This window comes from Orcinus orca, chromosome 3, assembly GCF_937001465.1.
Source record: "Orcinus orca chromosome 3, mOrcOrc1.1, whole genome shotgun sequence".
Classification (NCBI taxonomy): domain Eukaryota; kingdom Metazoa; phylum Chordata; class Mammalia; order Artiodactyla; family Delphinidae; genus Orcinus; species Orcinus orca.
The window spans coordinates 35,204,217-35,217,708 of NC_064561.1; the positions used below are offsets into that span (position 1 = coordinate 35,204,217).

Here is a 13,492-nt window from a genome sequence, read left to right on the forward strand (position 1 = left end):
TATTTTAAAGATGAAGGCATATTGACATGATTTAATATTGACTGGAAAAATTCTAGAAGAAAGGCTGAAAATTATGAGACAAGGGATAAATGATAGCATGAGGTCACTGAAGGTTAAAGGAATTAGATACTTCATCTGTAATAAGTGGGAGGAAGACGGGATGAGCATAGATGCAGGTGCGTTTACAGGTTTGATGAAGAGGAAATAAAAGCGTTTGGATTCTTCATGAGGAAAATGATGACATCAGGAGAGTTGGACAGAAGTGCCAAAGGTCTGAGAATGCATGAAATTTGAAGTGGGTAGTTGGAAAGGGAAATTACTATATATTCTAAGATACGAGGTAACATTAAATGCCCATTTATGATTGGACACTATGGAATTTAAAGTAATACCAATTGTTTTATTTTTGTGATTATTTTGTGGACAGATGTTCCTACGTAAACACCCCTCCTTGCTCATGTATGTTCGAGAGTGCAGTCTCCCCATACAAATACCTTTCAAATTGAGCGGTAACATCTCTCAGGCTCTGCACTGTACTGTTATACCTTTCCTGCAAAAGCAGTGTGGCCTGAGCATGAGCAGCATTACTTTTCTCCAGTTCAGCTTCTTTCCTAAGAAAAAGGAACAGTTAAAAGATAAAATGCTAACTGCAAATCATTAGTCTCAGAAAGAGACTAGGATTACCTTTGACACTGTGAATCATATATCCCACATCTTCATGTTTATATCAGATACTGGCAGCTTAGACCTAAATTTATGACTTACATCTAATAGCCTGTTCATTTACATACAGCTTCATTTTATCTTTCCTGCTTTTATTTTACTTCTGTTTTCATCCTAATTTACTTACTTATCGTTTCATATCATACGTACTTAGGTAGGTAGTTTAAACACTTTTTTGGAAGAAAGTAGATTAAAAAGACTCTGAAACAAAATCTTGATAGCAGCCAAATCTAAAGAATGTGAAGGATTACCAGTTAAAAAGCACTAGGGTTGAATAAAATTTAATTCTCTGCATTTAGACATTTAAGGAACACTAGGTAGTTAAGTTACCTTCATTTTAAGAGTTCTTTTGAAAAAAGAGTTACAGAACTATGTGGATTTATTTTGATTACACCAATTACCACATAATAAATTGTTATCCAAAGATTCAACAACTTATTTAGTAGACTATTTTGCATAGAGAGAATGGCTTTTAAGACATCTTTATAAATATATACTATAAAACTATAGAGATTTTAAAAAATATTAATATTACATATTACCACAATGGTGATACAACATTTTTGGTAGGCATATGAGCTTATAAGAGATCTTTTAAAGAACTAATAAAAACTGTAAGTAAGAAGCATTATTCACTTACAGACTAAGTTGGACACTGAGACAAGATAGTTGATCAAATTCATTCTGTAATGAGTATAGGGTTTAAAAAATATATACCACAGCTAAAAGCAATCAACTAGTACTAAAGGGTTTATAATAAAAATGTTCTCTTTCCTGCCCCCTAGAGGAATCGTTGTCAACTTCTAAGTTTTTCTCTTAAGCTTGAAATTTCCAGGCTGGAAAGAACCTTAGAAATGATCTCATAAAACTCCTTTATTTTATACCTAATAAAACAGAAAATAAAAGAAATTAAGATTGTCTTGATCAGAATCACACAACTAGTTAACAGATCTAGGAATAAAATCCTTATCTCCTGACCTCTGGACTGAGTTCGTTGAGTTAGAATAAATGATTATCTCATCTTTCTTTCTTAAACTGACATCATCCACTCAAGTTTCTTAAAGTACCTGTTCCCTGAGGCTGGTTGCAATATAGAACAATCCCCCTAAGTACACTTTGGTAGTGTTCCCCAAAATGCAAGCATAGAGAAAACTTTGGTGTTTTTTTAATCAGTAACAAAAGAAAACAGAAAAGGGATTAATAACAAAAGTACCTAATAATAGATACACACTTGTGAAATAAGTGGCAATTCTGTAGCTTTATGTCTAGTCCATGGTTCCTTGCTAGAAAATGTTTTACTGCTGAAATCCCAAGGATTCAAATATTTATTCACAAATTGAACTCAAGAATCAACCCAGATATTTTTGTTTTATTTTGTTTTTATACCTTTTGTATTTATTAGCGCTCTCTTTTTTTTTTAACAACTTAAACTTTTAATTTTTATTTTATTTTATTTATTTTGGTTGTGCCAGGTCTTAGTTGCGGCAGGTGGGCTCCTTTGTTGTAGGTTGTTAGTTGTGTCATGCAGATCCTTAGTTGTGGCACGTGAATTCTTAGTTGCAGCACGCATGTGGGATCTAATCCCCTGACCAGGGATCGAACCCCTGTCCCCTGCATTGGAAGGTGGGTTCTTAACCACTGCGCCAACAGGGAAGTCCCTCAACCCATTTAAATAAATGTAGTGGAGAAGGACCTATAATGTGATGAAAATAGTATGGAATAAGAGTTTAAAAAAAAAAAAAAAGCATGAGAACTTAGGCTTTCTACTTTTTTTTTTTTTAAACCCACTAGCTTTGTCTACCTGAAATTGTCCTCCTCCTCTTTCTGGCTTTGGAGACTGAGGTTATTTATTTACTTATTTTTTTATAAATTTATTTTATTTTTGGCTGCATTGGGTCTTCGTTACTGCGCGTGGGCTCTCTCTGGTTGCAGCAAGCGGGGGCTGCTCTTTGCTGTGGTGTACAGGCTTCTCACTGTGGTGGCTTCTCTTGTTGCAGAGCACAGGCTCTATGTGCCCAGGCTTCAGTAGTTGTGGCACGTGGGCTTAGTAGTTGTGGTGCACGGGCTTAGTTGCTCCATGGCATGTGGGATCTTCCCAGACCAGGGCTCGAACCCGTGTCCCCTGCACTGGCAGGCGGATTCCTAACCACTGCGCCACCAGGGAAGCCCCAGGCTTTCTACTTTTAATGACAAATTTTTTATTTTTGAATGTTTCCCAGTTCTGGTTGTTTTTTTCCCATTGTGCTTTTTGATTGTTACTTCTGAAGTGTTTGTGCTCCCTCAAAACAGGTAATTAAAAGTATAACTTACACTATGATGCATATATGGACAAAAAATGGAAATGTTTCTTATTAAAGGGTGGGAATCTTATTATTTTGGATATTTTTCTAAATCTGTTATCATTCTAATGCTAATGTCCAATAATTTTTAGAAAATATAAGAGCAGTATAGGAATACAAAATTTTGGTTATTAAAACTCTCTTTAGTTAAACCTTGGGGCTTAAATAAAGAAAGGGCATGGCTTCTGACTTTGGCTGTCATACTTGTTTATATGCACATCCTGTGCATGTACTTTACCTGTGTTTATCCCTTATTTGTAAAATAATTCCAACCTCACCACTCACACGATTGGTGTGAGAATCCTGAGAGAATGTACTAGAAAACACTTGTCAACATTTGAAGTCATATATAAAAATGAAGTCCTATTAATACAAACCCTTTCAGTCTTTCTTCCATGAGTTTTAGTTCTTCACCTCTAGATTCTGATTCTTCTTCCAATTGCTTGACCAGGCTTTCAACTTGTTCCTCCTTTTGCTGTAATTTATCTAGCTCATCCAATGCTTGCTTTAATTCTCCCTCAAAGAGATTCCTCTCTTTAACCATTTCCTCTTGAAAAGAACATAGCTTCTGTTGAAGACTAGAAGATAATTCCTGCATCCAAATAGAAAACCATCAAAATAATTTGAAAGCTTTTGAAAATTTAATAAATAATTAAATTAAATTGAATGATTTGTGAGGTTTTACTGAGGGCAAAAAAGAAGTACAGATGATGAAGTATGGACACTAAATTCAAGAGCCTCCAGGAAACTTGAAAAATAGAGAGATATCATATTTATTTTATCATGGATTATATCCTACACTTTGTTAACATTATGGTAAATGCTATTTCAGTCTTTTGTCCTACGCAACACACACACAGACACGTGCGCGCGCGCGCGCACACACACACTTAGAAAACCAAAATCATATTCTACAACTGACTTTTATCATTTTTCTCATGATTTATATAAAAAGAGTACTATGATTTCAATGTTATATAAAATATTTTAATGTTATATAACATGAGTAAATATGAATAAATAAATACAAATAAATCACTTGTGAAAAAATTTTAACATTACAAATAAAATGAAAATTGCCTACTTGTATTCTAACCTTAGTTTTCCCATTCCAGAGATAACCACTAGTTTGGTATTCTATGCCTTATGGTCTTTTTCTATATATTTATATACTTAAAGTGTAAATGATATATACTGTGTATGTAAAGGTCATTTAAAATATCATAAAAATAGTAGTTGAGATCTTTTCAAGTCAATATATACAGATCTACTTAATTCCTTTGTTGTTGCAGATTGACCAATGATACAAAATTTCATGTGCATGTGAATGCCTGTTTGCCCAACTCTCACCAATGTGTCATATTAGTAAATGTTTTAATATGTGCCAATCTTGTAAGTGACAAAAACAAATTATTTCTATTTCTTGGATTACAACTAAGGTAGCGCATCTTCTCGTGTTTACAGACCACCTGAATTTCTTTTTTTTTTTTAATTTTAAAATTTTTTTGGCTGCACCATGCAGCTTGTGTGATCCTAGTTCCCAGACCAGGGATCGAACCTGGGCCCCCTGCAGTGGAAGCATGGAGTCCTAATCACTGGACCGCCAGGGAAGTCCCGAAGCTATCTGAATTTCTACTTCTAAGAATTATTTATTTCCATCCTATGCCTATTTTTTTTTTTTTTTAGTGAATTGTCCTTTTTTCCTCATTGATATGTAAAGTGTTCTTTATGTAATCTGCATTTTAAATAACTGTCAGTTTCCTTTCTTGTCTAATTAGACACTCTTTTACCATAGAACTGTAAATGCCGATGTAGTAATCTAACACAAGAATGTGCTGAAAAATTTTTTTAAACAATTTCCTTATTTTGCTTCAACTGCTCCTTGAATTTTTTCACATTATGAATAACGCTGTGGTGAACAGCAGTTAAATACGTGGCATAGGCACGATTATTTCCTCAGGATAAGATTCTAGAAGTAGAATTGCTGGATCAAAGGACATATACAATTTAAAGGTTTTCTGATATACAGGGAAATGTATTACCTAAAAGAAGCACTAGCGTTTTAAAATATTGTAGTAAACTACCTTTTCTTGTTGCAGAAGTGAATCAATTTGCAACACTTTTTGTTGTAGCTCTTCATGTTCTTGTTGTTTAAGAACAGACCTCTCTTTTAAGTTTCGTATCTCAGAGTTTAGATTTTCATCCTGTTCTCTGTCCCTATTGATGAGGTCTTCTAGAAAAGGGAAAACATTAACAATGCTGTAATTAGATAGTAATATTAACTTTGAGAAACCCAGATTCCCATAATATTCCACTATACTGCTTTGTAGCATGTTACAGAGATCAAGTATTTCCAAAGGGGGGAAAAATAACTCTGAAGTTGGTATGATTACTATATATAAAATAGTATGTATATTATATAATAAAACCCCCAAACCTAGTTCTATGTATCTACCAATTTTAAATGGCCACCCGATGGGGAAGTCAAGAACTGCACAACCATATATATTTCAATCAAGACAAGAAATATATTGAAATAAGCAGACAACAAATATCATAAAAGACAAAAATTCCCAAACATAGAACAAAATTTTTGTTGTTTATATAATTATTTTAGCAAGTTGTTATAACATAGCAGTACTTTTAAAAAATATCATCGGTAGTACTTATCTAAAGAAAGTAGTACTATAAACAGTGGAATACCTTTTTCTTTTTCAAGCAGCTGGCATTTAGCATTCATGTCTTCCACTTGTTTAGACAATATAGCAACATTTTCCTCCAGAGACTGCTTAAGGCTTAAAACTTCATGATTCTTCTCTTTCAGATTTTCTTCTAACTGGGCAATATCTAGCTTGTATTTTTCCACTTGATCTGATGCACAACTGCATTAAAACAAATTATGTTGAAGAGCACATCTATTTAAGCATAGGGAACATTAAATGAAAAGAGATGAAAATGATGTATTCATCACAGTTCAACAAAATAAAGTCCAATTTAAAACTACTCTTCATATTACCTTATTTCTTCGATGTATTCTAAAAGTTTTTCTGTTTCAGATTTTTCATCAATCTTTTCTTTCTCTATTGAAATACTAAAAAAAATTGCACATATTAATATACACAATAATCACGCATAATGCTTACTCTGTACCAGATACTGTTATCTCAGGTAGGCTGACTCCGGAGTCCAAACTCCTAACCATTCACTTATGTGACCCCTCAAGTTGACAATTTAATATATGCAAATAGGAGGCTCAAGTTTTTTACTTTTAAGTAAGAAAGCTTTCCAAATATATTCTGACAAAAGGGTTATGATGATGAGAGTCATCCTCTGCAACACTCCAAGTGTAACAGAAATCATCTTTTCTGTAGCTTTCCTAGCTTCCCCAGCCCCCACACATACAAAATAACATTTTGTGTGCCACAAAGCCTTTGTTCCAGGCTGCCTTATATTCAATTACTTATGTGTTTACCTCCTCCAAACACCACAATTTGAGAAATGGGCGAGCGACAAACAGACACCTTACACAAGGATATATACGAATGGTCAATAAGCACATAAAAAGATGCTCGACATTAATAACAACAAATTAAAATCACAAATGAGGGACTTCCCTGGTGGTGCAGTGGTTAAGAATCCACCTGCCAATGCAGGGGACATGGGTTCGAGCCCTGGTCCGGGAAGATCCCACATGCCACGGAGCAACTAAGCCCATGCGCCACAACTACTGAGCTCACGCGCCACAACTACTGAAGCCCGTGCGCCTAGAGCCTGTGCTCTGCAACAGAGAAGCCACCTCAATGAGAAGCCCGTGCACTGCTATGAAGAGTAGCCCCCGCTCACCGCAACTAGAGGAAAGCCTACACACAGAAACGAAGACCCAATGCAGCTAAGAATAAATAAAATAAATAAATTAAAATAAATAAATAAAATCACAAATGAGATACTACTTCACATCCACTAGAAAGGCCTAAATCAAATAGATGACAACATCAAATGTTGATGAAGATATGGAACAGATGAAACTATCACACATTGTTAGGTGGGAGTGTAAAACAGCAAAACCACTTCGAGTGTTTTAAAAAACGTTATATGTATACAACCCTATGACACAGAAATTCCACTCCTAGATATTTACTCAGAGAAATAAAAGCCTGTGTCTACAAAAAGGCATATATAGGTGACTTATTGATAATAGTCAAAAACTGGAAACCCAAGTATTGATCAATAGGAGAATAATAAACAAATGGAGGTATATTCATATAATGGAATACTACTCAGAAGTGAAAGGAGCAAATTATAATACACCCAACAGTACGGCTGAATCTCAAAAAATTATCTTAAACAAAAGAAGCCACATATACACACATATGCATGCATGTGGTAATAAATGTCTCCAAAAAGGGCAAACTAATTTATGATGATAGAAGTCAGAAAGTGGTTGCAGGGGTACGGGGGCAGCCATGGGGGAGGAACAGGGGAGCAGGAAGGAGCACGAAGGAACTTTCCGAGGGGATGGCCACACTGTCTACCTTATTTGGGTGGTGGTTATACAGGTGTATACAATTGTCAAAAGTCACTAAACTGAATACTTATGATCTGTGCATTTTACTGTATACGAATTACAGCTGAGTAATAAAAAGAAGGCTAGGATTGTGCATTCATCACAGCTCCCTATACCAATACTTCTCAGTTTTGGTCTCACTACAACCTCCGTAAGATTATGTTGTTAGAAAGACCATGAGTCTTTCCTCATTACTGATACAGAAGACGTACAAAAGTAATACATTCATACATCTTTCAGCATAAAACGTTTGGGAATGATTAGGGCTCAACTGTCACTTAGGAAGAGAAATAGGGCAAGTAGAGGCAGGCAATGAGGTAAGTATGAAGGGAAGGTTAAAGTCTCAGTAAACAATAACTAGCCGAGAAAGGTAAATCAAAAATTGGTTACACACACACACACACACAAATTGGTTATACAAAGGAATCTCTTTCCTTTTAGTCACTCACATCTTCCCCTCAAGTTGTGCTATTTTCTCCTGAGACTCTTCGAGATTCTTCTGGGTAACCTGCAGCTTCACCTCCATGCCTTCTTGTTTAGCCATCATGCTCTACACAACAGAAATATCTGTTTTAGGAAATGAGAACTTGTTCAGATCCCCCGCTCCAGACACAGCAAACTTACCAAAGGTATCACTCACCCTCATCTTTATTTCTCTTTTGTTTCGAAGTTTCATCAACTCAAGGCTTAGAATTCTGAAATTCTTCTGGTTACTATCATCAGAAAACTAAGTACAACGAACATAAAAAATCGAGAAATATTTTCTATTAAGTCCTGTAAAAAAAATCACTTAAATATTGATTATCTATTATTGGGACTGTTATTTGCCTACAACATACTCTGGTAGAGAAAAGAGCCAGGATTACTGGTTTTACACTACTACTGTTCTTGTCTCTCCTTTTCCTTCATGTGACTTTCTGGTCTACTTTTGAAATCAGCTTCAGTGGTCGTTTATCTGTATATGCTAGAAATTCCACTGTGTGGCTCTAAGACAAGCTTCTTGGAGAGAATTTCGTAAAGTGTGTTTGCTTAACAAAATGCATCTGCATTGTTTGGTCTACTTTGAAATATGCAGACTATAGGGTTCATCGCAGGCCTAATAAATCAGAATCTCCCTGAGTGGGGCCTAGGAATCTGCTCCCTTCCCCGTGCTTAATTCTTATGCATTCTTACTCCCTTTGTAATCAAAGAGCCCAGCACATGACAGGCCCTGAATAAATGACTCTTATTAAGCTGAAGAGTGATTTACAGCTTCCTTCTACTTCTGTAAAAAAGCAAGACGACCATGTTAAGTCCTTTAAGATCATTATTATATTAATATTGATAAATACAATTTATCTATTGAACACATTTAGTCCACACAATTATTCATTTCCCACTATATTTCCAAAAGGATTTGAGATGGAAGCTTGCTATTATGCTATTATTTCTTTCAGAGAAAGATCTTTAAAGATACTTCTAGATGTAAATTCTGCAACATTTATTAGTGGCCTTAGTTATTGGGGGTGACTTTGAAGAAGGTGAGAAAGTGTCAGACATTAAAACAAAAAGTAAACTTTTTTGTTTATAACCTCTTATGTGCCAGGCACCAAAATAAAAAAGATGCAATAATAATTCCTACTGGAAGCAGCTTAATATTTAAAGTACATTTAGTGAAGGAAAATGACTAAACTAGGCCTAAAATTCCCAAACAGCTATATGAGAAAAAAAACATGTTTATTATTTATTCAATTGTAAATATTATCATGAGGTTCAAATACCTTAGATTTTAGTAGCTCATTAGTCCTGGTTAATTCAATAAGCTGTTTTTCCAGTGAAGCATTACTTGCAGAGAGAGATGTTTTTTCCCTGACGGCAGCATTTAGTTTTGCTTCCATCTTCTCCAACTCAGCTTCCAGATCCTGGATCCGCTTGTCTTGAGTACCACGTTCCTGCACAAGAACACGAATCTGGACAGAAACAAGGTGATGAATGAATAATTCACTGATTACTGCCAACATAATCACTAAATGCTACTGATAATCAAAATATTAAAGTTCTAGACAAACTTCTGATTGTGACATGATGCTCTTAGATATTCTTAGCTGTTTAAGCAATCATATTTATTTTATGACACGTCTTGAAAAACTGTAAGCATTTTAAGAACAGAGGATTTGAACTGTCATAAACTTCTAGGTGTAATTAAACTGTTTATTCACTTTTAAGGTATTTCTACCTATAAGAAGTCTTCTTTACTCTAGTTCTAATTATAGGAAGTCAAATTATAGCTTGAAATGCTAAATATCTTTTTCATTTCTGGGAAAGCAGAACTGGGCTTCTGAGTAGGATATGGTAGGCATCAGCAAGCCATCATTCCTGCTGCAACTACTAGGTAAAAACCAAAACCTAAATCAAAAACACATACTTGTCAACAAAAAATGTGGAAGCCAGAAGACAATGAAATGTTTAAAAATGTATGCAGAAAATCTGCCAATCAAAAATTCTATTCCCAATGAAAATATCCTTTAAAAATATGAAGGTGACATACAGATGTTTTCAGAGGGGAAAAAAAAAAGGCTGAGAGTATTTGTCAACGGTAGAACTGCATAAGGAATTCTAAAGGAAGTTCTTCAGGCTGAAGGAAAATGATCCTTAAAGTGTTTGTAAGATATGCACTTTAAGGACATAGATTGACAATAAAGAGATCGGAAAAGATTTACCATGTAAACATTAAACAAAAGAAAGCTGATATGGCTATGTTAATATCATACAAAGTAGACTTTAAGGCAAAAAATATTACTAGGAATAAAGACTTTTACGGGTAAAAGATTATTTCAAGAGGAAGACATAATCTTAAATTCGTTGTGCACAACAAAGTAATATCATAACTTCAAGATATACAAAGCAAAGACTGACAGAATTAAAAAGATAAATAGACTAATCCCCAGAGCTACAAATTTAAAAATACCTTTCTCAGTAACTGATAGAGTAAACAGACAAAAATATCAGTAGAGATAAAGATCTGAAGAAAACTGTTAAACAACTTGAACTAATTGTCATAGATAGACCGCTATAACCAACAAGTGCATGTACATTCTTTTCTAGTTCACATAAAACATTTACCCAAATAGACTATTAGCTGGGTATAAAAGTATCAAGAAAGCACAGCTGCATTAAATCACATGAAAAGTATTTTCTACCCTCATTGGCTTTGTATTCATACTAATCTCAGTATTCTAAGCCAATTGCTTTAACTAAAAATCTATCAAGCACCACTTATATATACAGCTGTGAACTAGATGCTAGGGACTGAATGAGCTTCAAGATTCCCTACTATAAGATTCTTTATGCCTACATTATTGGTTTAAAACCAATGTTGATAGCACATCATAAAACAGAAAAAAGGATGCTGAGATTATCTACATCACACTTTTTTCAGTTAAAGAAACTTAAGCTCCAAAAAAGGACTGTAAACTCAAAAGACCAAGCAGATAATATAAATAAGAGAGCCAGGCGAGGACTGACTGAGCAAATGTGGGGTCTAAAGAAGGCAACGGATGCGGAAACTGTGCTATCAGATCTTCTAATTTTGCAAGAGAAGTCAGAAATCTGAATTTGTTTTGCATGATATTTTACTTTTAAATATTGATAATTAATTCAAATTAATCAAACAAACAACAAGTACTGTGGGGCTTAAATAAAATAGAGCTCTATTTGTCAAAAATTTCTATTCTAAAAGATTAAGTAACTGATACAAATTACCAGTTCTAATCCTGGCACTGCCACTCACTCACCAGCTATCTCATAGACACTCGGAGACACTCAGTTATTATATATCTAAGTATTAACTCCTACATCATAGGCATGTATCCTCAATAAAATGATAGCCAGTATTACTAAAATAAATACAAAAAGGATCAGAGCAACAAGGGCAGAGATTTGCAAAGTTATTTTGACATATTCTGGATCTTAAGCCAACATTTAACTGTAATCAATAGTAAGTTTTAATACGTCAAAAGAATATGTCTAGGGGACTTCCCTGGCGGTCCAGTGGTTAACACTCCACGCTTCCAATGCAGGGGGCACAGGTTTGATCCCTGGTTGGGGAACTAAGATCCCACATGCTGTGTGGTGTGGCCAAAAAATATAAATAAATAAATAAGTAGAAAATTCTTATTAAAAAAAAGAATATGTCTACTAGAAAGAGTTGCTCAGTAATGGAAACACAGAAAAAAGACTGCCAGAAAAGCAAAGCTGGCAGTGATCAGCCTTGCCCTGCTTAGGGAAGTAGGCAGGTTTTTTAGGTCAGCTTTGCTCAGTAGAGATTTCTGCTACAATGGAAATGCACTGTGCAGTATGGTAGCCACTTACCACTAGTGCCTACTGAGCAGGTGAAATGTGACTAGTGGAACTGAAGAACTGAATTCTTAATTTTATTTAAATAGAGACGTGGTAAATGGCTACTATATTGGATAGTACAGGCAGTAGGTCATTTTATCCTTGAGGAAGGCATATACCTATAGTGCAGAGATGCAGTAAGTTAGCACAACTCCATCACAATTCAAATAACCTGCTAGGATTTCATGCTCACCAAGTTTTCTAGCTAGTTACTGTCTTAACACATAGATTACTATATAGGAAGAGTGTATGCTATGAGTAAAGGTTAATATTTGATCCACATATAGTTGTAATAAACTAACATATTGATTTTAGTTATCCGTTTTTCATGAAGTAGATTATCTTGAATCCATCCCTTACTAAGCTAACAAATTGCATACCACATTGACAACCACGCTCTAAAATATGGTATCCAAGCCAAGGATTGGTTCCCCTGTAGGTACTGGCCTGGATGGTACATATGCCTCACTATATGACTCCTCAAATAGCAACAGAATCCTTGTCTCTTAACTATGTGTAACTCTTTTTCCATTATACTGCACTTACTTTTCAGTAAGTTGAAAGTACTGCTTACCTCTTTTACCAACATCTTCAAATCTTTTTCATTCTTTTGAGATTCTTTCTATTTGAAAATCAAAGAACAGAGACAATCAAATTTAAGTGCCACAAATACCATAGCCAAATTTGATTTTTAGGTATCAGAAAAGATTAAGGGTTCCAAATATTTCACTGACTCTATAAAATATTTTGTAGGTGACTTACCTAGCAAATGAAGGAAAAGGTTCTTCAAATCTTAAAATATTTCAGGCTTGAACATTTTTTACCCCAATAGATGAGGCTTTTGCTAACAAGTCCACTGAAAAGAACAGGTCCTCTTTTCTAATGTTAAACAGCAATACATTTTAAATACTTAAGTATGCTATCTCAGAAAAAAAAAAAGACTCTTAAAAAGAGAAATCAGGGCTTCCCTGGTGGCGCAGTGGTTGAGAGTCCGCCTGCTGATGCAGGGGACACAGGTTCGTGCCCTGGTCCGGGAAGATCCCACATGCCGTGGAGCGGCTGGGCCTGTGAGCCATGGCCGCTGAGCCTGCGTGTCCGGGGCCTGTGCTCCGCAACAGGAGAGGCCACAACAGTGAGAGGCCCGCATACCGCAAAAAAAAAAAGCAAGCAAGCAACTTAAACTTAGATCCCAAATATGAAAAAAAACTACAAGTGCAAAAACATAAAGAAAAACTGAAATAATACAAACTGATTCTAATCTACTCATTGCCTTTATTCTCAATAAGATGTATTTTTACGTATCTTTTTATATCCAATAGCCTTTCTGAGATAACGGCCCAAAACAGAATATCTATCTTTTCCATCTAAAGATGGAAGAAAAGTCATAAACACCTTGAACAAAATGTGTTTCATATATTTCTAAGTTGGGGAAGGGCCACCAGTCTCATGTTTATTAATTTCACACCTGATAGCATTTTCCATCAAGGAA

At 35.1% G+C, this 13,492-nt stretch overlaps 1 protein-coding gene across 6 annotated transcripts in view; it reads right to left on the reverse strand.

The window, feature by feature from the left end:
* The window catches only part of HMMR (hyaluronan mediated motility receptor), a 44,096-nt gene that overhangs the window by 25,331 nt on the left and 5,273 nt on the right, over positions 1-13,492 (reverse strand). For 4 of the 6 annotated variants that reach the window (XM_033432037.2, XM_033432036.2, XM_004271968.4 and 1 more), the window contains exons 4-12: positions 12,578-12,625; positions 9,387-9,575; positions 8,267-8,353; positions 8,076-8,176; positions 6,079-6,153; positions 5,766-5,944; positions 5,147-5,295; positions 3,440-3,654; positions 495-611 (exon numbers count right to left, since the gene is read on the reverse strand). In XM_033432037.2, the coding sequence (XP_033287928.2) occupies positions 495-611; positions 3,440-3,654; positions 5,147-5,295; positions 5,766-5,944; positions 6,079-6,153; positions 8,076-8,176; positions 8,267-8,353; positions 9,387-9,575; positions 12,578-12,625 (1,160 nt within the window). The remainder of the gene's footprint in view (positions 1-494; positions 612-3,439; positions 3,655-5,146; positions 5,296-5,765; positions 5,945-6,078; positions 6,154-8,075; positions 8,177-8,266; positions 8,354-9,386; positions 9,576-12,577; positions 12,626-13,492) is intronic. The other 2 variants (XM_033432041.2, XM_033432040.2) reach the window with 1 other exon arrangement.